The sequence below is a fragment of the Amphiura filiformis genome, chromosome 7, assembly GCF_039555335.1.
Source record: "Amphiura filiformis chromosome 7, Afil_fr2py, whole genome shotgun sequence".
NCBI lineage: Eukaryota > Metazoa > Echinodermata > Ophiuroidea > Amphilepidida > Amphiuridae > Amphiura > Amphiura filiformis.
In genome coordinates this window covers 32930535-32957423 of record NC_092634.1, presented here as the reverse complement: position 1 = coordinate 32957423, position 26889 = coordinate 32930535, and the positions used below count along the sequence as shown (strand labels likewise).

The 26889-nt window shown below is 36.5% G+C and overlaps 1 protein-coding gene across 1 annotated transcript; it reads right to left on the bottom strand.

The window, feature by feature from the left end:
• Window positions 1-26835, bottom strand: LOC140157806 (2'-5'-oligoadenylate synthase 3-like). Its single transcript, XM_072181053.1, has 15 exons — window positions 26487-26835; window positions 25413-25707; window positions 24469-24868; window positions 23806-23948; window positions 19941-20039; window positions 18449-18468; window positions 17788-18117; window positions 16930-17227; window positions 15380-15788; window positions 12431-12573; window positions 8250-8265; window positions 4471-4912; window positions 3579-3870; window positions 2488-2896; window positions 1-345 (listed from the first exon to the last, which is right to left on the bottom strand). The coding sequence occupies exons 1-15, from the start codon at window positions 26784-26786 to the stop codon at window positions 198-200; spliced, it is 3744 nt and encodes a 1247-aa protein (XP_072037154.1). The 5' UTR covers window positions 26787-26835; the 3' UTR covers window positions 1-197.
• Between the last annotated feature and the right edge of the window lie 54 nt (window positions 26836-26889).

The window sequence follows — 26889 nt, the reverse complement described above, 5'->3', positions numbered from 1 at the left end:
TTATTAGTTTTTGAGAAAAATACAAAAATAGTCACAAATTTACCACAGGGGTGTAGTACCCCCTTAAAAATATTCAAATGAATCTCATCAGTAAAAAGAAACTTTACAATTCACATTGTGAGTTCATTCACTTCATTTATGATATCCCAAAGTTGCTCTACCAGTTCGACCACTCACGGCTTAAAATCATATTCAAGTCAACTTTGCCAATCCTCGTTCGAATAGATGGATCTTAGAAGGTTTGACTCCAACGTCTCCTGTGCGACTCTGGCAACATCAGGCCAGGTGTCGTGGAACCGAGCGCAGACATTATTGAATGGATTAGCTGGATCCAAAATGAAGGGTCTGTAAATAGAACAAAATGGTGAGAAATCACTTTATTTATATTATGCTGATACATGATTAAATAGCCCAGGTGATTGAACATAATCGATTTTCTAAACACTGATTATAAAAATTGTCAATATATTATATAATATGATCATCCTCATCAGCGTCATAGATACCATTGTCACCATTATTGCCATTACCATCATCGTTAAAACCGAAATCATCATCATCGTCATCATCATCGTCAATATCTCATCATCATATTCACCACCAATATCATCATCATCAGCAGCAGCAGCAACAACAACAACAACAACAACAACAACAACAACAACAACAACAACAACAACAATATCATAATCTTCATCATGATCGTCATATTCATCATCAACATCATCATCATCATATTCAATATCATCATCATCATCATATTCATCATCAACATCCTCATCATATTCACTATCATTATCACCAGTCTACCATCATAATAAAGAAATCATCTTCGGCATCTTTGGCGTCGTTACAATCCCTCATTTCAAATATATAGTTTTGGTTTCTCTTTTGTTCAGAAACCAAAAATCAAGGGATTAAAAAGTAGAGCTGATCTGATCTGCAATCATAACACTATTATGCTGGGAGGACACAGTATAGGGTATATAACCAGAAGTATACAATAGCCTATTGTGCTAACATAATTATTATCATGATTGATATCGGAAATCTATCCCGCGGACGACAGTTGATGCTCTCTGTCGAAGGTAGGTGGCATATTACACTCACGAGTTCTAGGCCTAGAAATCATATACATGCGCGTATACTGAAGGATGGGGTGGGGTGGGGAATTTGTTTGTTTGTATGAAACATAAACGATGCATGGAGATGATTTGATTATGAATTAGTTTATTATCCCGGGAAACTATATATTTGAAATGAGGCACTGCCTCATTTCAAATATATAGTTTTAGTTTTGGTTTTGGTTTTGGTCACGTGGTTTCCTATTGTCCTGCCTAACCACTTGAATCACAAGATATCGAACTCTTTGTTTCTACCTTTTGTTTAAAACTAAACATTTGTGACAGGTAGTTTCGGTTTTGGTTTCAGTTTCTTATAAGTGGTGTGACGAATAAAATTACAGGATTTTCGAGTTACCTGATCTAAGTATACAAAAGAAATGTTTAAATTTCGCAGTGTAATATTCACGAGCAGAGAAGTCGAACAAAACAGTCTACATTTGAAAGCATTGATTTAGTTTGAAAGCATTGGCTTGAGACTACGAAATAGCCTAAGCTGATTTCACTGTGAAAATATATAGACCATCGAAATATTTGCATTCGAAATTACAAAAGGGCCACTACTGTAATTGTATAGGTGCTATAAACAAAATCGATTCATGTCCTTAATCCCATGTACCAGAATCGATGGAAGGCCATTATATGACCTCTAATAACCTAATGACTTTTACTGAAGCAATTTTTACTGCAAAAGTAGAAGATAGAGGGAGAAGATTGGGGTGTGTTGGTGTGTGTGTGTGGGAGAGAGAGAGGGGGAGATGGGCCGGGAGAGAGAAACATATGAGAGAGAGCATTGGAAGTGAAAGAGAAGGGGAGGAGAGCTCGAGATGAAGATATCGAATGTAGGGGAGGAGGGGAAAGGGGTCATTTAGGAAAGAGGTGGTTATATAGGGAAGGGAGCCCTTGTGCTTCCTGGGATAATAAACTAATTCATAATCAAATCATCTCCATGCATCGTTTATGTTTCATACAAACAAACAAATTCCCCACCCCACCCCATCCTTCAGTATACGCGCATGTATATGATTTCTAGGCCTAGAACTCGTGAGTGTAATATGCCACCTACCTTCGACAGAGAGCATCAACTGTCGTCCGCGGGATAGATTTCCGATATCAATCATGATAATAATTATGTTAGCACAAGAGGCTATTGTATACTTCTGGTTATATACCCTATACTGTGTCCTCCCAGCATAATAGTGTTATGATTGCAGATCAGATCAGCTCTACTTTTTAATCCCTTGATTTTTGGTTTCTGAACAAAAGAGAAACCAAAACTATATATTTGAAATGAGGGATTGTCGTCGTCGTGTCGTCTTCATTAGTACTGACGTCACCAATAACAGCTGTGGATGATATCACTTACCTCATTTTGCTTTGACGATCCATTCGATCCCTTGCTTTGTACACCATTTTCTTGCAGTAGTTATCTGTCCAGTAACGAAATATACTGCGAAGGTCTTTTGCAATGATTACCATCACAGCATTAAAACCTTGCAACAGTTCAAATCCATACGGGCTTCCTGCCTTCTCCCAGGCATGAATAGTTATCAGTTCCATCGGGTAGGACGTGGGTAGTTTATTCCCTGACCACGTCTCTTCTAGTGCAGATTTGACGCAGTGCACGTTCCAATACTTCACCAAGCGGATGAGTTCCTTGACCGCGCCTGGTTTTTGTTTGATGAACTCTTTTTGGAGTGTAACCAGGCCAGCGGAATAGAACTCTCTATTGGCTGTACCCCTATCAAGCATGGACTCATAGATTTGAGGTGTTCCTGAAAAGATAATCATTGTAATCAATTACCCAGATACCAATGATTACATATGATGCAATAATTGTCTTTTTTTATTATGAAAGGGGAGCAAACATTTTGGTAGGTCGGACAGAGGATCGACAAAGCGATGTTGGGCACATATTTTGGGGCACCTCGTCGATATAACGCCTTACAGAGGCATTGAAAAAAGTAGGAAAACGTTCAAATAAATTTTCTAATGACTGTACACCACATAATTAAAATTTTAAGGTTTCAAATATGGGTCCCCCCAAATCGGCATGTGTATAGATTTCTGGCACGTCAAACGAGGGGATGGAGCCAAGCGATTTTTAGCAGACCATTTGAGAATTCACTTCTTCTCTGGGGTCCACATAAATATTGCACCGCCCCTTATTTCAACAGGCATTTTCCAAGGATAAATGGACCAGCACTTGACACAAACTGCCTTAAGTTGATACATTTTAAACCGATATCATTTATATCTTCTACGACCACAACTTTGTGCAGTACCAGGTCATATTGTCGCAATATCTTACCCGATCAATTCATCAAAACCGGAAAACCACGATTGATCTATTCAGCCGTACACATTTTCTAAGGTGTATTTGGTGTCTTATATTAAAATTCAAACCACTTCCTGTCAATTACGTGAAAAGGTTTACATATCTCAAAAATTATCTACCTTCTTGCTCCAGATTGTCTGCAGTCGATAGCATATCAACTTTGACTGTCCTTCCACTTATAGATAAATCCACATGTAGCATAAAACGATTCTTACTGATCGCGACGAGATTGTCACAATTATTAGTTATTGTCTTTTTCATGGTATCGATAATATAAGCAAGGTTACGGCCGGCATAATCTTGAACGTCACCGACATCCTCCAGGTTAGGTAGTGCGTCAGAATCCAAAAATACGACACAGTCGATATCAGACAGCCCATTAACCATAGTGCCTTTTCCAAGTGATCCACCCTAGAAATTGTTCAAAGGAAATAAATCTTGTGATTAACACAGCTTTTATAGTCTTAGCTGCTCAGCATCTATTAAAACAAGAGCCCTTGTGGTGCTGTAGCCTCGCATGAATTCAGCACCCATATAAAATCGTTCACGCCAAATATTTGAATATTTATTCTTGGTGTAGACTTTTTGAGATATTTTCATTTGTCTCATACTAAGAGGACACCGTTCGGTATCGATGCAAAAATGACACAAATTGTTTGCAGAAGTAGATTCTATCAGACCTACACCGCCCCGTAACTCATAGAAAAGTCAACAAAAAAAGGGAAAAAAAGTTTCGACTTTTCCCCCTCTGTTATACCTATATAAGAACTACACTTTATGACCGATCAATAGGCCATATACCTAGCTGTCTTGCACAATTAGGCGCTGTTTATATAAATGCTGCCAAATGCGCCCGAAGTATGCAATTTGGAAGCATTTTATTTCTGCTGAAAGCTGAAAGCCTTCCATCGGCACACCAAGCTTGATATTTGAATGAAAAAAGACTTTAGTGGGTACATACCCGTATACCCAAGCATAGGCACCCACCATTTCCCTCCCCCTGGAAATTACCTTGATCACTTTCGTGACTTTGACATATGATGGCATACATCGGTACATAACTTGAACCACTTGATCGACAATCTGGCCACAATCATTTTTGAAATCACCCGTTCCATTGCGTATTGTATTATGGTACCAATTGTTGAACTCGTGCGGCTGTATGTCCCACGGCTCATCATGATGCTCCACAAACTCTTCATTCTGCCGATTGGGTTGAGTAAATTTGACATCAGGAGGAATTACCTGGCTACTCCAAGAGATGCTCTCCGTACTATCTACATCAATGTCGCTGTTGTCATCGCTGTCAGTTTGGGACATAGACTCATGCGGCGTTTCTTCATTAAATCTTCTGTCTTGATGAGAAAAAACGCGTTGATTTGGAGGGGGATAATGGTTGCCCTTCTTTTCCGAACCACAAGGGCAGCAAAAACATGACCAGTTGTTACCCATTCTTTATCATATATGAAAAAGTTTACTGTATTTATTACACTAGACAAACCTGCATTGCAATTGAAAGAAAAAAGAAAGTAAATAATAAATGAGAGAGAAAAAAGACATCGAAATATGCAAATGCACAGCCTAACAAAGCCTATTGAGTAATCTAAAAACATAGAGAAGAGTTTTGAATGAAATCCTTTCTGAGACATGGAGCGAGTGTAATTGATCAAAAAGTGAATCAAGTAATGTGAGCAGAATCGTGGTTGCTAGTACACTAACCGCGCACGCTTGTTTTGTAGCTTCTGGGGTCTTTTAAGATATTTCTTGGAGATGCCATTTAGAAGAACATTACAATAGTCCAGTTTAGAAAAATTAGAAAACGGCGGAAAATATAGATGTTGCGACATTTTATCTCATTTTTGGGCCTCGCAGCCAGTTTTCCCTTGCAAACAGGGGCGGCATTTGCCCGTAATAGCCATCCGGATGAAATTTCCAAGGGGAGCAAATGTGCAAAATCGTCCTGATAACCGGCTTCCAAATGACTTTTAGCAGAAGAAATAGGCCAAAATACTCCCCTACGATGGATTGGGACTTGTCTCAGTCGGACAAGGTGGGGTTGATTCCAATACTATATAATACTGGGAAAAAATCAGACCTTCCTCCCACGGACTGTTTAAAAAATTAAATCCCCATTTTCTCTGCTAATATGTTTCAAACCCCCTCCATGTTCTCAGACACCCATCAAAGTATTTATGAACACACCCTAACCTCTATATCATCACGAGTCCGTCATGATAGAGAAACGACGTTTAAGGAGATATATAGCTATAAAAATAATCTCACATGACTTGCAGTATTTCAATAGGGTTGGCCAACAATGGGGTTACTCGCGTCACGGTTTACCACGTCGTGTGTATTCGGGGGGCAGCTTGTAGTCCAACCATTAACATTTCCAGTGTTCAAGTTCTTCAGTCCAAAGTTAGTATTCAATTGGTGGCAAGTACCCTAATATGTCTCAAACTTGTTATATTCCATGTACTGTCATCACAATAAATAAGGTAGCTGTTCATAAATCATGACCTTATAGCCAAAATGAAGGTTAATTTCGAAAGGTAACCATAATGACCACACGGATATGTTCTTTAATTTAAGATGTCAGTGACGGCAAATAATGCAGAAATAACCATGTTCTGATACTAAAACCGAAAGAAGCTACAGATTCAAAAGTTGCACCCCTATTGATTTGCGCACACGACAATAACCTAACTTATTCAACATGTTCAATCATGGTGAGTGTCGCGAACAATAAGACTTGCTACAGTAAACGCTGTACCATGTTGACAGAAAGTGAATACTCATGACATGCAATATGTATACAAAACTAATAGGGTTACAATTTTCGAATTTGTACCTTACATTTCACAACTTGGTTATTAAGTCTGCATCATTTGCGGTCATTATGGTCACCTTTCGAAATTGACCCTCGCTTTGGCTATAAGGTCATGAAGAAGTACCAGCATGACCAGTGCAACAAACAACAAAGTAAAATGGATATTTTATGGCCCATGTACGTGCAACATGTATAGTTGTATTTTTACTGATATCATGATTATATCACAAAAATTCTGTTTTATATTCTAAAACCAATATTATTGAATAACAATTAGAATGGTAAAATTATTCACATAAACAGGAAAACTCACCTTCTTCTCCCTTTCTAGGGTCTGTGAAATAACGGAGTACATATAATTATGTAAAAGATACAACAAGGTAAAGATTGATTAAAATTAACCCATGAGTGTGGTTTTCAGACAAGCAACATGCGCTGAAAATCAAGGTCATTTATATTTACTAGCACTATGCCATTTTGCATGCATGAAAGCACACATCCTTGCCAGTCAACATTTGGTATTTATTTAAGGGATCGGATAGCAACGTTTGCACAGTATTTTTTGTGGGATATGTGAGTACGTCAGACATATCAGATTGCATTCTGAATACGGGGTATGTCCTTCTGATATCAAATAATTTAGATTTTTTGAAATTCGCGATATATTTTCAATTTAATGGCAAATTATTTTAAAAAACTCCAAGTAAACTTTATAAATCTTATGATATGTACTTAAAGTGTATGTAGCTGTATATCAAATTGATAATTTTGACCTTTCATATTGAAGATATACACATTTTTCCCAAAAAGCTTAATAAACAATTCCCGTCTGTGGTTCATTCATCTTTACCCTCTACACTGCTCCCCTTGAGGTTGTCATCGCGAGCCATGATGCTAAGACAATGATATATGCAGATGATACGCAACTGTATCTAACGGCTCACAAAAGAGCTTGATCCAAGATCTGTGGTCGACAAAACAAGCGCGAAACATCGGAGCGGCGGCGTTGTCATGGATGAACATCTCTTCATGTCCTCTCATCTTAAGAAGGTTTGCCATTCCGTGTGTCTCGCTATTCACAAGATGGGCAGATTCGGAAATACATTGATCAATCAACAGCAAACACTTAGTACACACTTTTGTTACCTCGAAACAATCTCTTTTATGATCTTTCTAACAGCAATATCGCCAAACTCCAAAAGGTGCAAAATTTCAAGGTTGGACTGGTTACACTTCCGAAATCACGACAGGTATCGATACATTGCGTTGTGATCAGGAAGCCCTCAATATTTTTACACGATTGTTATGTACTTTATAACTATGTTATCGATCAGAGCGGATTGAACTCGACCGTGTGATATTATAAACCTATTTAATTTTTTTAAATTATCTGTATTACTTGTCAGTTTTTGGCTCTTGTCCTGTACAGTTGTTTTGCACCTGTGATTGCAGGTACATTTGCTCCTTTCAATGTGGTGACATACCCTTTGGATGCCCTTAAAAAAAATGTGCAGTTGTCCCATTTGCAATACATGCCCCTGAATAAAATTGACATCACCTCCCCTTAAAATAGACGTGTGTATGCTTACGGTGTTGGAAATCATTGTAGTCATAGTAATCAAAAGTTCATACGTAATCATTAATACAGATTCTTTCAAGTTCTAATGGTCGACTCGGTTCTCTGTTTATATTTTCACTTTGTTTTCTCTTTATATATATATATATTTATAGACTTTATGCAAAACTAAAAAAGACGAAGGACAAGGACAATGATAAATTCATCCACTTTCACTGAACACATTCAACACTCTCACTTATATCATTAACATTGTCATGACATAAATACAACACAAAAATAAGGGCCTCACTACAATGACCCCTTCAAAATACTACACCTGGTCGTGCTACAAAATTTTGATTGCGACAGTCAGCTCTTGTTAGCTCCAATTTGATACCATACCGTATTTGATTTAAATCTATAAATTGACAAAGGTTTATGTATATACACCGATAAATGAAATTTGTTGCATTTTCAAAAGTTGCACGCCGAGATAAATTGCAAAGCGTGGCCATTGCCCACACGGTTACTAAGTAATAACTTTATCAATTTAGAGCTTTTGGTCGCAAATGTGGAATCAAATTGGAGCTAACAATAGTCTGCATGCGACCCTATCAATCGAATGTCATAACACGCCCACCTGATCAGGTTTAGATGTATGACGGATCATTGGAGTGAGGACTTTCTTTTTGTATTGTGTTCATTATGAATTGGCTGAATCCAAACAACAAAAGAAAGAAATTATAATGAGGCTAGATCAATGCATGTCCATTTTTTTTAATGGTGTTAATAAGTTTACCTTTGTTTTTAGTTTTATCAATTTTATATTCTACTTTTTGTTTTAATTTGGCTCCATTAAATAAAGCATTGAAACTGAGGATGTTTACTGATATCTGTATCTATGAATATAATTTAAGGCACAGAACATTAAACACATGTTACATGTATGTTCTGACGCATTCGCAACACTGTTAATATAAATCATAGTTCATCCCACATGGGCAAATACTTTCTGAAATATAAAATTGACTTAGCCCTACTAATTTTATGAAGAAAATCATTAGTTAAAATTGCCTTGTGAAAAAAGTTTTAAAAAAGAATGATCTCAATTGGATTTCTATATACATTTATATTTAACATAATTCCATTCAGTTTCTTCCATTACATCCAGACAATCAGTCCGTTTATTTCAACCTCGTCAACAGTCTGATCCTTATGAGAGTTGAGTTAACATGCTTTGGAACCCTTTCTACCCCCAAAAGTGATAGTTTCTTTAATTGTTCTGAAACCAGTCTAAATACGAGATGGTCTGATCAAGGATTTTCTAATAGAAAATCCTTGATATGAACATTTGATTAGTTTAGCATCGCAATATTATTTCTCACTCGTTTCTTCTATTTTTAACATAATCCATGTAATATAATACTAATTTTAATATTCTGTGAACGTAGGGAGGTCAAATACCAGCAATGAACAATTGATACCGAAAGTTTGTTAATTAGGTATACAATCGCGTGACATGATAGCAGTCACCACAAAGATGCCCTGAATACCAGTTTTTCATTCCACGACTGGATTATTGAAGTAATCATCTTTTTACAAGCTAATGTTACTTATTATCTAACACAATTGAAAAACTTGCGTCTCGCCTTAACAATAGTAGTCTCGCAGTCTTTTGGGGGGAACCGAAGCAAAGTGGCAACTGCATATCTTTGAGAAAGAGATAACATATCTTGTTCAAAGGAAAAATCAAGGGTATATTCTGAATTTAGACGTGGTTATACTAGTTGAACATGTTTGTTTGAAGTTGCACAGAACTATTCTAGAAAAGGAAGCAAACATTGTTACAAACTGCATTGCTTGGTTCTATATTGAGAAATATCTTTATAACCAGTTTCAGTGATTTCAGTTTCTTATGATTTTTCCAAAACGATAAATGCATTGCTCATGCGCATAAATCTGTCTTATCTTTCTTGTGATTTTTCCAAAACGATAAATGCATTGCTCATGCGCATAATTCATTCATACCGCTGGTTCATTGGCGCAGATCACGCTATATAACACTGCTTTCACCTATATCAAAGCAAGGAAACTGTTAATTGGAGGGGGTGACTTTGACGACAATGGTCCAAAATGGGTTTTAAAAAAGTACAGAAAAGGCATAAATATTTTAAATATTAGGGTAGCCAGCATCCCACAAGGGAGCAAGACCTCTCACAGGAGGTCAGCTGCCCCCTGCCCCACCCACTTGTCTACGTCACTGCTTTTTGCCGAGTGCACCGATGAAGTAGTATCAATAGCTTTCTGTATTGAAGGTGTATTACATAAAAATATAGCAGTAATGTAAATTTACATAGTGTATTCCAGAAATTGAAAGTATGTATAGATACATGTACAGATGTATGATTGTGTCGATTTGTAGTAACATATTTCAACCATTCATGACAACATGAGCTTATTTACCAAAATAATGTATATTGAACACGGATAATAGTAACTGCATGGTAAAGAATTATTTACCATTGAATGGTTTATGACTATTTAAAAGTATTTCTTGTCTAGTTTTGATCGTTTTGAGCCCCAACATTTAGCTGATATAGGCTTTTAATAACGAATAAAAAATGTTGATATTTACACATGGGGCTAAATAGTCACAGTGGCATTTTACTAGTATGACCTGATTGATACATCATTTTTCAAACCAAACATTTCTTAAAAACACTGAAAGAGCAATACCATCAGCTTAGGTAATATTAGGTTCAATCTTTCTATTCATTTTAAATAGGCCATTCAAGGAGGACCTCGGCTAAGGAGGAGAGTTCGGCGACGTCGTTCCTTTAGGTTGCCAAGCCGACCCTAACCACTGGTCTCGCTACTTAGTTTTTAACCCATCCGAGGATCTTCTCGAAGGACTATATGAAATACGTTATAAAAGAGACTCACGACCCCGTCGACTTTGCATATCGCCCATGGCACTTCTGGATTACTTTGCCATGCTTACGGTCGGGGCTTACGGCATTTCATATTTTCCCGAAAGGTTTTGCCATTGGACAGCTTATGCAAATATCGTAACTGGGCAATTTAACAATCCCTCATTTCAAATCTTTAGTTTTGGTTTCTCTTTTGTTCAGAAACCAAAAATCAAGGGATTAAAAAGTAGAGCAGATCTGGTCTATTAGCATGATTGATATCGGAAATCGGGAATTTCTGGTACATGGGATTAAGGACATGAATCGATTTTGTTTATAGCACCTATACAATTACAATAGTGGCCCCTTTTGTAATGTCGAATGCAAATATTTCGATGGTCTATATTTTTTCACAGGTGAAATAGCCTTGGCTTATTCGATTTTGTAAACCACGTCTTTCAATGTAGATTACCATCCTCGATTTCTCTCCTCGTGAATATTTCACTGCGAAATTTAAACATTTCTTTTGTACACTTAGAGTAGGTAACTTCAAACCAAATAATTTTTTTCTTCACACCACTTATAAGAAACTGAAACCAAAACCGAAACTGACTGACACAAATGTTCAGTTTTTAACAAAAGGTAGAAAGAATGAGTTCGATATCTTATGATTCAAGTGGTTAGGCAGGACAATAGGAAACCACGTGACCAAAACCAAAACCAAAACTAAAACTAAACATTTGAAATGAGGCAATGTTCATAGTGTGCAATGAAGATGTACGTATCGATGTAGTGCGCAGTAAAGATGTGCACATCGATTTGCCGAAAATGTAGATCATAGATTTATGCTGGTTTCATAGTGCCATGCCGCTGACTAAAAACAATCAACAAGTGACACGCAGCTCTGCAACAGCGGCAGGACTCAAAAGGCTAATGTTATTGGTCAAATATTGTAGTATGTGGCATACGTCACGAGCGGCAACGGTCCCAATTTGACTTGAATTCCATTCCTCGCAACTCGTCGCTTTATCGATTTACTGCTGATCACCACTTGCTGGCCTGATTGCGTACTGACGTAACAATCGTCATCAGAGTGATGAAGCGGAAAGCGGAAAGACACTCTGAAACCAGCATTACAGTGTGTGTTCGTTTGCAGTCTGCTTGCTGTGGCCTTTTCTCAAGGGCTAAATACCTTTGAAACACTCAAGCCTACGTATACAGGCAACAATATCGTTAAATATCGTTAAATTTTGGTCCTTTGTTGATAAATGAGGTTGAGGTACTCAATTTTGGTCCTAGCAGCTTTAAGTAGAGGGTTATTTAGCATCCGAACTCTATCTACCTTCTTTGATTCAGTTGTTATTGTAATCACGTTTATTATTCACCATATAATGAGGAAACCTTTAAAATAAAGTTGAACTATAACGCCTTAATTGTTTTCAAGGACTAAATACAAAAGTAATTATACAAAACACACTTTACACTTTGTAAGATGTCTTTCCGTTAAAATGGAAGCAAAATAAAGCATTCGAGTCAAGTTCCGTGTCAGATCTTCACTAATAAGAAAAAACAAACTTCCCAATTCACATGTGAGTTCATTCACTTCGTTCATGATTTCCCAGAGTGGCTCTTCCACTTTGATCACTCATGGCTTAAAATCATATTCAAGTCAACTTTGCCAATCCTCGTTCGAATAGATTGATCTAAGAAGGTTGGACTCCAATGTCTCCCTTGCGACTCTAGACACATCAGGCCAGGTGTCGTGGAACCGAGCGCACACATTGTTGAATGGATTAGCCGGATCCAAAATGAACGGTCTGTACATGGAACAAATTGGTGAGATATACGAGAGCATGATTAAAATAGCCCAGGTGACTGAACAAATCGATTTTTAAAGCACTGATTATAAAAACTGTCAATGTATTATAGAATATAATTATCCTCATCGTCATCGTCATCATCATCACCATTATTGTCATTACCATCATCATCGTTAAAATCGTCATTCTCCTCCTCCTCATCATTATCTTCATCATCAACACCTCATCATCATATTCACCACCATTATCATCTGCATCATCATCAACAACAACAACATCTTCATCATCATCGTCATATTCAACATCGTCAACATCATCATCGTCATATTCACTATCATCATCACCAGTCTACCATTATATCTTAGTGTAAATTATTCATCCAGTAGTTCAAAACATTATTTTGTAAATTAAATTTAATACTGGAACTGAAATTTGCAACTCACTTTGCTACGTTGCGTCCGAAAACTTCGGACTTCTTCAGGCATCTGATTGATGATGTTGTGATGACGTCAGGTGTTGTGACGTCCTTGCCGTCTGACGTCACAACACCTGATGTCATCACAACATCATCAATCAGATGCCTTTCGGACGCAACGTAGCAAAGTGAGTTGCAAATCCAGTATTTTAGTTTTAATTTACAAAATAAAGTCTACCATTATAATCAGTAATCATCATCGGCATCTTTGGCGTCGTTATCATCAGCGTTATTGGAGAGATTGCGATGTTCCATACGTGGTGCGTGAACCGTGCGTTTATACGGCGTTCAAAACGTTCGTAAATATTGCTAGTCTCGGTCCCATGTTGGATTGTGCTCGTTCGTCACGAAGGAGCACAAGGCGGCTTGAACAAAGACCAATATCTGATCTGATCACAAAAGGGCGAAGTGCTTGAAATTTAGTGGTATCCAGATCTTATGTCTACGTACTTCAATACAGCATATTTTTGATTTTGACTAAAAACAAAGATTAACATGCTGCTTAAAATGAATTGTATTTCAGTGCTTCCCAAATATTATGGTTGCCAAAAAACTAATATTTTGGTAGATTCCACTACATGCATACCGTATATCATGAGTCATGACTTTATTTTCAAAATAAGACTTTTTCGTGATGAAAATTAGGTGCGTTGCATGAACCGTCATGACGCCGTACAAAATGTCAATTTCAACGTGGACCTTGGCAGGCGTATATACCGTGCGTTTGTATCAAAATGGCGAATCGCAATCTCATTTTTATACATCTATATTAATAGACAATCTGTACGTATGAACCGCGCATATGAATAAAGTAAAATTTTCACACCTCATTGTTACTTTATTATAATAATTTCTTGGAAACAAAAAGGATCATTAGTTAGACTTTACTTCGTATGTTCATTATCCTTGACTGTCAAAGTAAAGGGGGTGAACGGGAGCTGGTTACAAGGCGACATGAAATTTCAGATATAATAACTGGAAATGGATAATCGTAGATGCTTTTATTCCATGATAGGAATGCATTCAGTTGACATAATCAATTAAGTTTTAATTTTTTTGATTTATGCTTTATAGTGTCTAAAAACACAGGATAAATAAGAAGGTAAGGTTACCTACTTCAACGGGATCCGGCTCTCGCCTGCGCGATCTTAGTAGTACAGTTATACTGTTTTTTGGGATGATTATATCAAAAAGCATGTACGATTCACACAAGTACTCCCTGAGGTCTTTCAATATCTTTTATTCATAAGTTTTCTTGTGAAAATAATATTTAATTAATTAATTTATGGGGTAGTTACTTATTTGTAGTATTGTATTTAATAGCAAATTGCTTTCTGCGGATGTACCAATCCGTTTTATTAAATTATTGGATATTTGACTTGTACAGTATAGACCATTGGTGATTGGGATTATGTTGTATTTCAACGTTCATGCAGAACGTTGCTCCCCTATTAAGTTTTGGTCTTTTTGATTTTTATGGTGGCTCTGAAAAGAGCCGTTTCATTGGTTATTTCTTCTAGGAAATTTACCATAGATGGTAGAAATCACGATCATTATTTTTAGACACTATAAAGCATAAATTGAAAAATAATATATTTGATAATGTCAATTGAATGCATTCCTACCATGGAATAAAAGCATCTACGATTATCCATTTCCAGTTCTTATATTTGAATTTACATGTCGCCTTGTAAACTGCTCCCGTTCCCCCACCCCTTTTACTTGGACAAATTGTGTGCATTTTCAACATTGTCTCCACGTTCATTTTGTACGTGCAAAATCTTCAAAACTGGCTAAATACGCGACCTCGTTTCGATACAGGAGAGTGATTTTGTATAGATATACGGTCGTACGATCACGGCGTTTGGAAATATAGCAACCTCTCTATTGTCGTCGTCGTGTCGTCTTCATTAGTACCGACGTCGTAACCACCTTGGTCTGGGGCGGACATTTTAAAAATGAATTTAGAAGAGCAGCAACGACATCACTTGCATTACATTCCAGATGTTAAATCTACATCATATGCAAAATTTGATGAAATTCGCACGAGTCCGTTTTATTTTAGGGCCATTTGTCTATAACTCTTTACATGTAGCCCTATGGAGAGAGTGCCCATTGAGGGCGCTATAACCCCCATTTTAGGAACAAAAATGTGATTTAAAAAAACGGACTCGTGCGAATTTTCTAAAATTTTCAGAGTATGTAGTATGAACATGTAGAAATATAATCAAGTAGTTGCCCTACCTGCTCTTCTCCGAAAAAATAAAAAGTCCTATACCTCAATGATAATGAAACCTAGGTGTAACAGCTATGGATGATATCACTTACTTCTTTTGGCTTTGATGATCCATTCGAGAGATTGCTTTGTCCACCATTTTCTTACAGTAGTTATCTGGCCAGTAACGATATATGCTACCAAGGTCTTCTGCGATGATGACCATCACAGCTTTAAAACCTTGCAACCGATTAAATCTTTCAGGTCTTCCCGCCTTCTCCCAAGCATGGATAGTTATCAGTTCCATCGGGTAGGATGTGGGTAGTTTATTCCCGGACCATTGCGCTTCTAGTACAGATTTCACGCAGTCCACATTCCAATACTTCACCAAGCGGATGAGTTCCTTGACCAGGTCCGGTTTTTGTTTGATGAACTCTTTTTGGAGTGTAACCAGGCTCGCGGAATAAAATTCTCTATCGTCCGTACGCCTATAAAGCATGGACTCATAGATTTGAGGTGTTCCTGAAAAGATAACCAGTAATCAATTACACATATAATTATACCCATGATTAAATGTGGAGCGATAATTATACCCCGGGAAATATTATAGCGTGTTTTTTCTTCTTTTTTTTTTGGAAATGTTGTAAACAATATCCTGCTGACTGTACTTAAACAATTTATGGTTTCAAATATGGGTCCCCAAAACTGGCATTGGGTGAGGCAAAGATTTTTGTACGTCAAAAGAGGTGGAAGCCACGCGATTTTTGGCAGACCATTTTGAGAATTCACTCCTCCCTGGGGTTCACATAATTACTGCACGGCCCCTTATTCCAACAGGTATTTTCCAAGCATAAATGGGTCAGCTCTTGATACAAATTGCCTTGTGTGGATACATCTTGAAGCGATGTCATTAATAAAGATATCATAATTTTCTACTACCACAACTTTGTGCAGCTCCAGGTCATAGGCATATCGTCACAATATCTTACCCGATCCCGAATAATCACGATTAATCGATTAAGCCGTACACATTTCTAAGCTGTATTTGGTGTCTTATATAAAATTCAAACGACTTCCTGTCATGCAATTCATTCGATATTTTTTTTTATTTAGTCTTTGATTACACTACACTGTTGAGTGCATAGCATCGTATGACCTGTGGAGCATTTAGCTGGAAAATGGGCCTCTGTAATTGGTTTTTGTCGAAACCTCAAGTGTCCCCGTCATCCAATCAGAATTTATTTTATATGAAACGAAAGCTAACACTTCCCCCTAAAATCACTTTTCGTCATTAGGTCAACAGATAACGCAATTCAATGTTATAGCAAGGCGAATGTGGTAAATCTGTTGAAAACTACCCACCCAAGCACATTTATTGACCAAAATGCAGGTTTTAAAAGTCAAAACCTCAAGTCTTCCTTACAATTTGTCAAATTTTATGTCATTAAATGAAAAGGCACACTTATATTATCCATACACTAGCGTCACTAGAATGAGCAATGGCCATTATTCTCTTTAAATTGCAAATCTTGTTCAAAAAGTTACTATTTTTGCCTGTTTTGCCATACGGTTGTATATTCAATGAACTATGAATTTGATAAAGAGCGCTTACAAATTGATATGATACAAGACAAGGTTCACAAATCTCACACAAATTACTTACCTTCTTGCTCCAGATTGTCTGCTGTTGGTATTATATCAACTTTCACTTCCATGTAATCAATAAATACATCCACAGATAGCATGAAATCGTCCTTCTTGATCAGTACGACATTGTTGCAGTGTTTGGTTATTGTGTCTGCTATAGCATTAATAACGTAAGCAAGTTTACGGTTGACATAGTCTTGGAACTCGCTGACGCTGACACTATCCAGGTAAGGTAGAGCGTCCGGCTGCATAAACACTACACAGTCGATATCGGACATCCCCTTAACCATAGTGCCTTTTCCAAGTGATCCACCCTATAATTTTTTTTATATAAATGGAAATAATTAATAGACTTAATACTAAAGCGAATCTATTTGTTTGTCTTTTTATGAATCATACAAAATCTTTTACGACAAATATTTGGATGTTTATTCTTGGGGTAGATTTTTGGAGATAAATAAAAAATGTTTTATAGTAATGAGGACCTCGTTCGATATCTATGAAAAAATTACACAAATAGTTTACAGAAGTAGGCCTATTTGTTACCAGACCCTTAACTCATAGAAAGGTCCACATAAAAGAAAAATGCTATAATTAATAAGGTTATGAATTCTTTCCCTCTGTTATGCTTATAAAGAACTAAACTTTATGACGGCCCTACACCTAGCTGTCTTTTATAATTAGGCGCTGTTGAGAAAAATACTGCCAAAATGCGCCCGAAGTATGCAATTTGGACGCTTTTGATTTCTGCTGAAAGGTAAACTCCATCCATCGACATACCAAACTTGATTAAATTGAACGAAAAAACACTTTAGTGGACATGGACCCGTATACCCAAACATGGGCACCCACAACCTTCCCCTCTGGATATTACCTTGATCACTTTCTTGACTTTGACATCTGATGGCATATATAGCTGCATAACTTCAACAACTTGATCGAGAACCTGTTCACAATCATCTCTGAAATTACCCATTCCGTTGAGTATTGTTTTACGGTACCAACTGTCAAACTTATGTGGCTGTAGGTTCCACGGTTCATCGTGTAAAAACTTGGAAAACTGTCGATTGGGTTGAGTAAATTGGACGTAAGGAGGAGTTGCGCTGTTGTAGAAGAAAATGCGTTGATTTGGAGGGGGATATTGGTTGCCCTTCTTTTTTGAACCACAAGGGCAGCAAGCACATGACCAGATGTTACCCATTCTCTATCATTATATTAACTGCTTACTATGTTTATTACACTCGACAACACTGTATTTCAAATGAAAGGAAAAAAGAAAAAAATAAGTAGAAGGAGAAGAAAAAGAAGAAGAAAACAGGTAAATGGAGCTAAATAGAGAATAAGAGAGAGAGAGAGAGAGAGAGAGAGAGAGAGAGAGAGAGAGAGAGAGAGAGAGAGAGAGAGAGAGAGAGAGAGAAGGGTTAAGCGGCAAGAGAGATAACAAAAAACATTCACAGACAAATAAGACATAATGCGATAGAAAACAGCGAATATTTAACGTTTTCATACGATTTTTATAAGGCAGTGGCAGATACAGGGGATGCAAATGGTTCAGCTGAAAAAAAGAAAGAAAGGAACTAGGAACGGTACTAATGATCAATGGGACATTTTCCCCCTTAGACTTGGGCGCCGGGCTTTTCCCCAGTTGTCAATCTCCCAAAAAGAGGCAAAACGAAGGGGGCATATCAGGGCATTTTACCCTCTTTCTTGTAAGAGCTTTGACGCCAGTTGTCCAGCTATCAAGCAGGGGCGCATTTTGCCCGTATTAAATAGCCATCCAGGTAAAATTTACAAGAAGAGAAAATTTACAAAATCGTCCTGACAACCGGCTCCCTAAATAACTTTACCGCTGCAATAATTATGTGTACCGCCGGGGTGGTGAATTCTCAAAATGGTCTGCCAAAATCGCCCCCCCGCCATGCCAAAAACATTGCCCCCCCCCCGACGTGCCAAAACCCTTTGCCCCCCCTTTGATGTGCCAGCAAATCTTTGCTTCCCGTCACCCTTCATTGCATATTTGAACATGAACGTATTCCTAATGTTTGCCTACACTTGTTACGGCGTAATATAGAAACGCTGCCCAAAACATCTGTGTCCCTCCCCCCTTTCAACCTGCCAAAATTGCTTGTCGCTCCTTTTTACCTGCCATAAAATGCTTGCCTCCCCCCTCCCAATAATGCACACCCCGGGGTTCTCATAATTATTGAACCATCACTCCATAACCTCTACATCACGAGTCCACCATGGCAGAGAAACGACTTTTGATGAGATATAGATATAAAATGAACATGGACCAGCTCTGTATTAATGTACTAAAATTTAACTTATCATTGGGTCTTGCGCAATAAGACCGGCATATTGCGATATAGACCTGTATGATTTAAACTTCATGTACATTTCTACATGCTTTTGAACTATATTATATGCTTTTATGAACTATATGAACAGGTATCACAACTCTAAGTCCCTCCATGTTTGACCAATCAACGTGTTTTCAATGGATTTTCAAAATACCAAAAAACAGTTTGTAGAATAACATGTTGTGCATCTTATGTGTTAAAATCGTGCAAATAATTATATTCATACCATCACAAGTTACGATTAGTTGAACAAAATTTTGAACCACATTTTAAAAGTTGCAGTAAACCCTATTACGAGAGAAAATCATTCATATACGGTGCACCTACCTGTTTGAACAAGTTTTTCACAATATTTATAATAGGGTTAATCGCGTCACTGGGAGACAACTTTATAGTCAAACCGTTAACTTTTCCTTGCAGTGGTCATTCCTCCAATATTAGAAATTAAACTTTCAGAATCTTGCATGTAAAATCGTTGTTTTACTCGTATATCCAAAATTCATATTTCCGGGTTGGAATCGCCCATGTACACGCAACACATATACCCGTTACTTGTATTTACCGTTATTAATATTATAAAAAAAGTGTTGTTTTATATTCTAGAACAAATGTCATTGAATAACAAACGGGAATAGTAAAAATTCTTCACTTCAACAGGGAAACTTACCTTCTTTTACTAAGAATAACAGACCAGAGATATATGTGAAAGCTATCAAGGAAAAGATCCTTTTCGTCTGGCTTCGTATGAAGCGTTGGGAATTAAGTACTTAAACAGAACAGAACATAACAGTAGGTATGTCACAGTGGCTGCACAATAATTCTGTCATACTGTGCACGCATACATAACAGTGAATCAAAAAGCGCGCGGATCAAAGTTGGCCAATTTTTGAAAACATACATGTCAAAAAACGATTTCCTCGTTATGTTTCATTGATCACAATAATTTGTCTTTTTAATATATGGTAGGTGAAACATTTCCTAAATCACTATCAACTCCGCCGAAATTAAACACTGCCTAGTTTAAGAGTTAAGACCTGTTTTATGATTTTTTTTAGATCGTCCATAAATCAATAAATATAGGTCTCTCGAAATAGAGGACCTAGTACCACCGGTCTGAAATACCAGTGTTTGTTATCATGTATTTTTTTTCTTGGACAATGAGTGAAACACTTCCCTATACCAATTGAAAACTCAGTGCACTTAGGCAATTAACTGCAGTTTCTTTATTCAACATCACAGCAGGTTCATATTTGACAAAATCATGCTGTATGAATAAAACATAAATAAAACATTGAAAAAAGTAAAAATTACATATGCCTAATTAACATAAGAATGGCATAAATATATAATTAGATGTAATTAGCTAATTTGCATAATTAATGACTTTTTGTGTATTTTTTGTTACCAAATGAAAGAATTTTGGGTACTTATGTGTGCAAAAAAAACCGCATCCTCATATCATGTACGGTTCTCTGTTGGCATTATTTTTGCATATTAATTAGCTGGACTTTAAGCTTTTATTTGTCTGCAGATTGGTCAAAATGGCTAAAATTGTATATTTGGTGGATTTATTACATTTATTCGAGGAGAGATTTTTTAATCTTGTTTTCTTTAACGAAGTCCGGAAAGATATGCAATTAATCTGTGATACTTAAATCAATGCTACCTTTTCAAGTAAGTGTCCGAATAAGCATTACAAATCCCAAAATTACCATTTTGCCATTTATAGCAATTTGTGGCAGGTTTTCACCCGATTTCCGGGTATCTTCAAGTTGACGTTACATCACTTTGCATTATCCGATTTCAATTCTGTTTTTTGTTTTTTGAAGCATTCATAACGATGATTCAATTAAAAGCGTCAAATAACATGTTTCTGCTGCGCTTATTTTTGGGGTGATATACCTAATAACAGTACAGAACGGATTGAATGATACGCATGAGTATGGTGTCAGACAAACAAAAAGCACTGAAAATATCAAGGTCATTTATATTTATTCTTAGCCTGCGTGTTTTCCCAACATGAGAATTTTGTTGTAGGCCTAATATTTTTAGCATTATTGAAAGTCTGAGAAAATTAATTTCACTGGCATTTCAATTCAAATATGCAGTAGTTTTTGGTGGGCCGCCGGTACACTCTATAGAAGTATATGTTACTAGTACTTGTTTGTTTGTTTTATTTCTTCTTTTGCCTGGGTTACTCGTTCAGTCGATGTTTTAAGGTATCCTCTGTTCTTCCATGTGGCACTGTACAGGAAGCGTGGTTTATTTGCTTGCACATGAAACGTCCAAACAGACACTGAACTAATTTAATTGTTCTGCGATGTCCCGAAAGCAGAAAAAGAAATGAATATAAAAGAATAACAATTATACTGCATCATGTAGCTCTCATTTATGCATATTATAGAACATGTTACAACCAAAGTCATTCTAACAGAAAAGGACGACAGGACTCGTTAATCATCATATTAGTCCGCAGTTATTATTGAAACAATCACTTCTGCCATCTTGCTGTTTGTTCTGATCTTCCTTCAAGTTCTTGTTCATGAAGTTGCTTGAAATGAACTTCAGGATGAATAAGCCTTATTTCGCTATTTCAGATCATGTGCAATATCCATGAAAGATATACAGTGAGGACTCGCCACAGTATTTCAATGAGGATAAACTTTGTACTTTGTTAAAAACACTTCCTACGTGTGTTTTGCATATTTTAAATGTTGATGTCTTGTGAACACTTGCATCTTCAGAAGGTATTGATGAGCTAGCTAGAAACAGCTGATTGGGTTCATTTTCGACGATTGGTCGAAATTAACTTTCAATGATATGTCCATTTTAAACATACGTTTATGTAAATTATTGAAACATGATTGTTACATAATAGGTTTTAGGTTTATGGATCCACAGAATGTCACATTTGCTCAAAAGGGTGTTGACTAGTTACTTGTTATGCAAAAGAGCTAGTTCATGCTCTATTAACTCGTACACTGCATTTCGTACGGTGGCTGATATGTGACATAATTATATTTTTTTAGATTTATCAAAAAAGTAAAAAATTAATATTAATAAAGTAACGAATTACATGCTAAATTCGTAGATTTAATATTATATTCGCGAATTTTATATTTAATTCGCGAATTTAATATTTAATTAGCGAATTTTATATTTAATTCACGAATTTATTATTTAATTAACGAATCTAATATAATATATAATTTCGCAGATTTAATATTAAACTCGCAGATTTAATATTTAATTTATTTAAAATTAAATTCATAGTTGAATTCGCAGATTTGAAATTAAATTCGCGAAATTTATATTAAATTCGCGAATTTTATATTTAATTCGCAGATTTCATATTTAATTCACAAATTTTATAATTTATTTAAATCTTAAATTTAATATTAAATTCACAGATTTGATATTAAATCTGCGAATTAAATATTACATCTGCAAATTTAGTATTTGCGGATTAAATGTTCAATTTGCGAACTAAATATTAAATCTACGAATTCAAATGAAAATATAATATTAAAATCCACGAATATTAAATCTGCGATTTAAATATTAAATCTGCGAATTAAATATTAAATCTGCGAATTTTATTAAATTCAAGAATTATATATAAAATTTTCGAATTAAATATAACATTCCCGAAATAAATTTTAAATCTGCGAATTTAATATTAAATGTGAATTAATTAATTATAGATGTCTGCATAGCTCTGCATGGATAAGTACAACCACCTCATTTTCAGTATTTGATACAAATCTAGAGGAGAGCCATTCACATCATACGTATTCCTGAGAATTACTTCAGGATGTAACTACATGTATGTATTCCATAAGCGCCAATCCGGCTTGGAATGTGAGGGGGGGGGGAGGCAATCGGCCTGAATTGTCAAAAACTGGCTGAAAGGAACAAAAAATGGGCCGTTTTGCCGGAAGGTGGGGGAGACACGTCCCCCTACCCCCATCTCGGATTGACGTCCATATGTATTCACTTACTTGAGGAAAATTATAAACCTGATACATTTTGAGTTATTGTCTCCTAATACAGAGGTAACAACAATGTCGTTCAATTTTGGACCTTTAGTGATTAATGCACTTTTGTGGTCCCCATAGCTTTATGCACAGGGTTATGTTACGGGCCGAACTCTATCTAACATACCCTCTTTAATTCGTTTGCAATTTTGACCAGGTTTATTATTCACCAGCTAACTAGGAGCCATAGAAAATTGATCTGTACCGCCTAAATTGTATTCAAGGACTATAGACAAAAGTAATTTACAAATATATTTTACATTTTGTAAGGCTTCTTTCCGTTAAAGTGGAAACAAAATTAAGCATTCAAGTCAAGTCCCGTGTCAGATCTTCACTGATTAATTTTTTGTTAAAATCCTAAACAAAATCCATATAAACTTCAATACTCAAATGAATCTCATCAGCAAAAACAAACTTTCCAATTCACAGGTGAGTTCATTCACTTCAATTATTTCACGAAGTGGTTTATCCACTCAAAATCATATTCAAGTCAACTTTGCCAATCCTCGTTCGAATAGATGGATCTTAGAAGGTTGGACTCCAACGTCTCCTGTGCGACTCTGGCAACATCAGGCCAGGTGTCGTGGAACCGAGCACAGACATTGTTGAATGGATTAGCAGGATCCAAAATGAAGGGTCTGTAGATGGAACAAAATGACATGAATGATGAGATATCACTTCTTTTTTAAACACTAATTATAAAAATTGTCAATATGTTATAGCATATGATCATCCGACATATGACATCGTCCTGTCACCATTATTTTCATTACTATCATCTTCGTTAAAATAGTCATCCTCATCATCATCATCATCATCATCATCATCATCATCATCATCATCATCATCATCATCATCATTATCATCATCATCGACATCATAATCATCAACACCATTAACATCTCATTATTATATATTCACCACCATTATCATCAGCATCATCATCAGCAGCAGCCAACAACAACATTATCATCATCATCTTCATTAGCATCGTCATTTTCATCATCATCAACATCCTCATCATATTCACTATCATCATCATCAGTCTACTATCATAATCAGTAATTATCATCGGCATCGTCAGCGTCATTGTCGTCGTCGTGTCATCTTTATCAGTACCGACGTCATTAATAACAGGTAATAGATGACATCACTTACCTCCTTTTGCTTTGACGATCCATTCGATCCTTTGCTTTGTACACTATTTTCTTACAGTAGTTATCTGTCCAGTAACAAAATATGCTGCGAAGGTCTTCTGCGATGATGACCATCACAGCATTAAAACCTTGCAACAGGTCAAATGCATATGGGCTTCCTGCCTTCTCCCAGGCATAAATGGTTATCAGCTCCATTGGGTAGGACGTGGGTAGTGGCCACGTCCCTTCTAGTTCAGATTTGACGCAGTAGGCATTCCAATATTTCACCAAGCGGATGAGTTCCTTGACCACACCTGGTTTTTGTTTGATGAACTCTCTTTGGAGGGTTACCAAGCTGGCGGAGTAGAATTCTCTGTCGTATGCACGCCTATAAAGCATGGACTCATAGATTTGAGGTGTTCCTAAAAAGATAACCGTTTTAATCAATTACCCATAATACACATAATTACATGTGCTGCAAAAATTAGGTGTACACATACCCCCGGGAAAAATTATAAAATGGGAGGGAGCCAAGCGATTTTTGGCAGACCATTTTGAGAATTCACGCTTCCTCTGGGGTCCACATAATTATCGCACCACCCCTTATTCCAAGAGGTATTTTTCCAAGGATAAATGGATCGATCAGCACATGATACAAACTGAATCGTGTAGATACATCTTGATGCGATGTCATTATAAAGATATCACAATCTTCTGTTATGACCACAACTTTGTGCAGTACCAGTACCAGGTCAGATCGTCGCAATATCTTACCCGATCAATTCAGCAAAAAAACGGATAACCTCGATTAATCGATTACGTGGTACAGATTTTCGAAGCTGCATTTGGTGTCTTATATTGAAATTCAAACCACATGCTGTTATGAAAATTCATTTGATGTTTAACAAAATAGTTTTACATGCATTAAATACGTGAAAAAGTTTACAATTCTTACAAATTTCCTACCTTCTTGCTCAAGATTTTCTGCAGTTGGCAGCATATCAACGTTCACTATTCTTCCATTAATAGAGAAATCCACAGATAACATGAAACGATTCTTCTTTTTGATCGCAACGACATTGTCGCAGTTATTGTATATTGCGTATTCCATAGCATTAATAACATCAGCAAGTTGACAATCGGCATAGTCTTGGACGTCGTTGACATCCTGCAGATAAGGTAGCGCGCCAGGATGTGGAAAGACTACACAGTCGATATCAGACATCCCCTTAACCATAGTGCCTTTTCCAAGTGATCCACCCTAGAATGTTTTTTATATAAATGGAAATAATTGATAGACTTTTACTAGAACGAATCTATTTGTTTGTCTTTCTATGAATTATACAAAATCTTTCACGACAAATATTTAAATATATGAAAAAAATGACACAAATCGTTTGTAGAAGTAATGATATCAAAGACAAATGCTACTAAAACGTCATGACTTATATTTCACTTGGCATTATTATGGTAAAGTTTTCTCTTTCATTACTTGCAGGTAAAAAGGTCAAAGTTTAATTCCAAGATATAACAACCATAAATTATTATAGGAGTGCCGTAGTGAGGGGTTTCTTCAACATGTTCAAGATATATGTGATGTGCCAAATGAACTCTAAAATGTTGACTCTATCTATTGAAAACGGGTTCTAGATATCTTTATCTAGTTTTTAAAAATTAATGAAAAAACATTTTTTTGTTAATTGTGGTCCGAAAAAATTTAAGCTAAAAAACCCGTTTTGGGGGATTTCCACAAAAATGGGCATTTTGTGCCCGAATTTGACTTCAAAGATGAATTCAACAAGTCTTTGACATTCTACTTGACATGTATACTTTTATATACCTTAGACCAAAAAGTTAGCAGTTATGAGACCAGAAAGTTTCTATAATTCCAGGGTTAATTAAGACCACCCTTAAGAAAAATGCTGCCTAAATATGTGCGCCCAAAGTATTCAATTTGGACGCATTTTGGAAGTTGAAACCCATCGAAATACCGTATACCCAGACATGGGCACCCCCCCCCCCACCCACCCCGGAAATTACCTTGATAACTTTCTTGACTTTGACATCTGATGGCATACATTGGTACATAACTTGAACCACTTGATCGACAATCTGTCCACAATCATCTTTGAAATCACCCGTTCCGTTGAGTATTGTATTACGGTACCAACTGTTAAACTCATGTGGCTCTAGGTCCCACAGTTCATCCGCCAAAAACTCGGAAAACCGCCGATTGGGTTGAGTTGACTGGATGTCAGGAGTAGTACTGATATGTCTATATCGATATTGGTCGTCGTTTTTTTCCGAACCACAAGGGCAACATGACCAGCCGATACCCATTGTCTACCACATATATCTGCTTACTGTTTTTATTGCATAAGCAAGATAACCTGCATTGTAAGTGATAATAATAATAATAATAATAATAATAATAATAATAATA

Excerpts from the sequence above, each read along its gene's own strand:
- LOC140157806 (XM_072181053.1), bottom strand. The coding sequence starts at position 26,786 with ATGGGTATCGGCTGGTCATGTTGCCCTTGTGGTTCGGAAAAAAACGAC. Across the intron at positions 24,869-25,412 it reads AGAAAATCTTGAGCAAGAAG|GAACACCTCAAATCTATGAG; the intron begins GTAGGAAATTTG and ends TTATCTTTTTAG. Across the intron at positions 18,118-18,448 it reads CTGAACCATTTGCATCCCCT|AGAATGGGTAACATCTGGTC; the intron begins GTATCTGCCACT and ends ATATAATGATAG.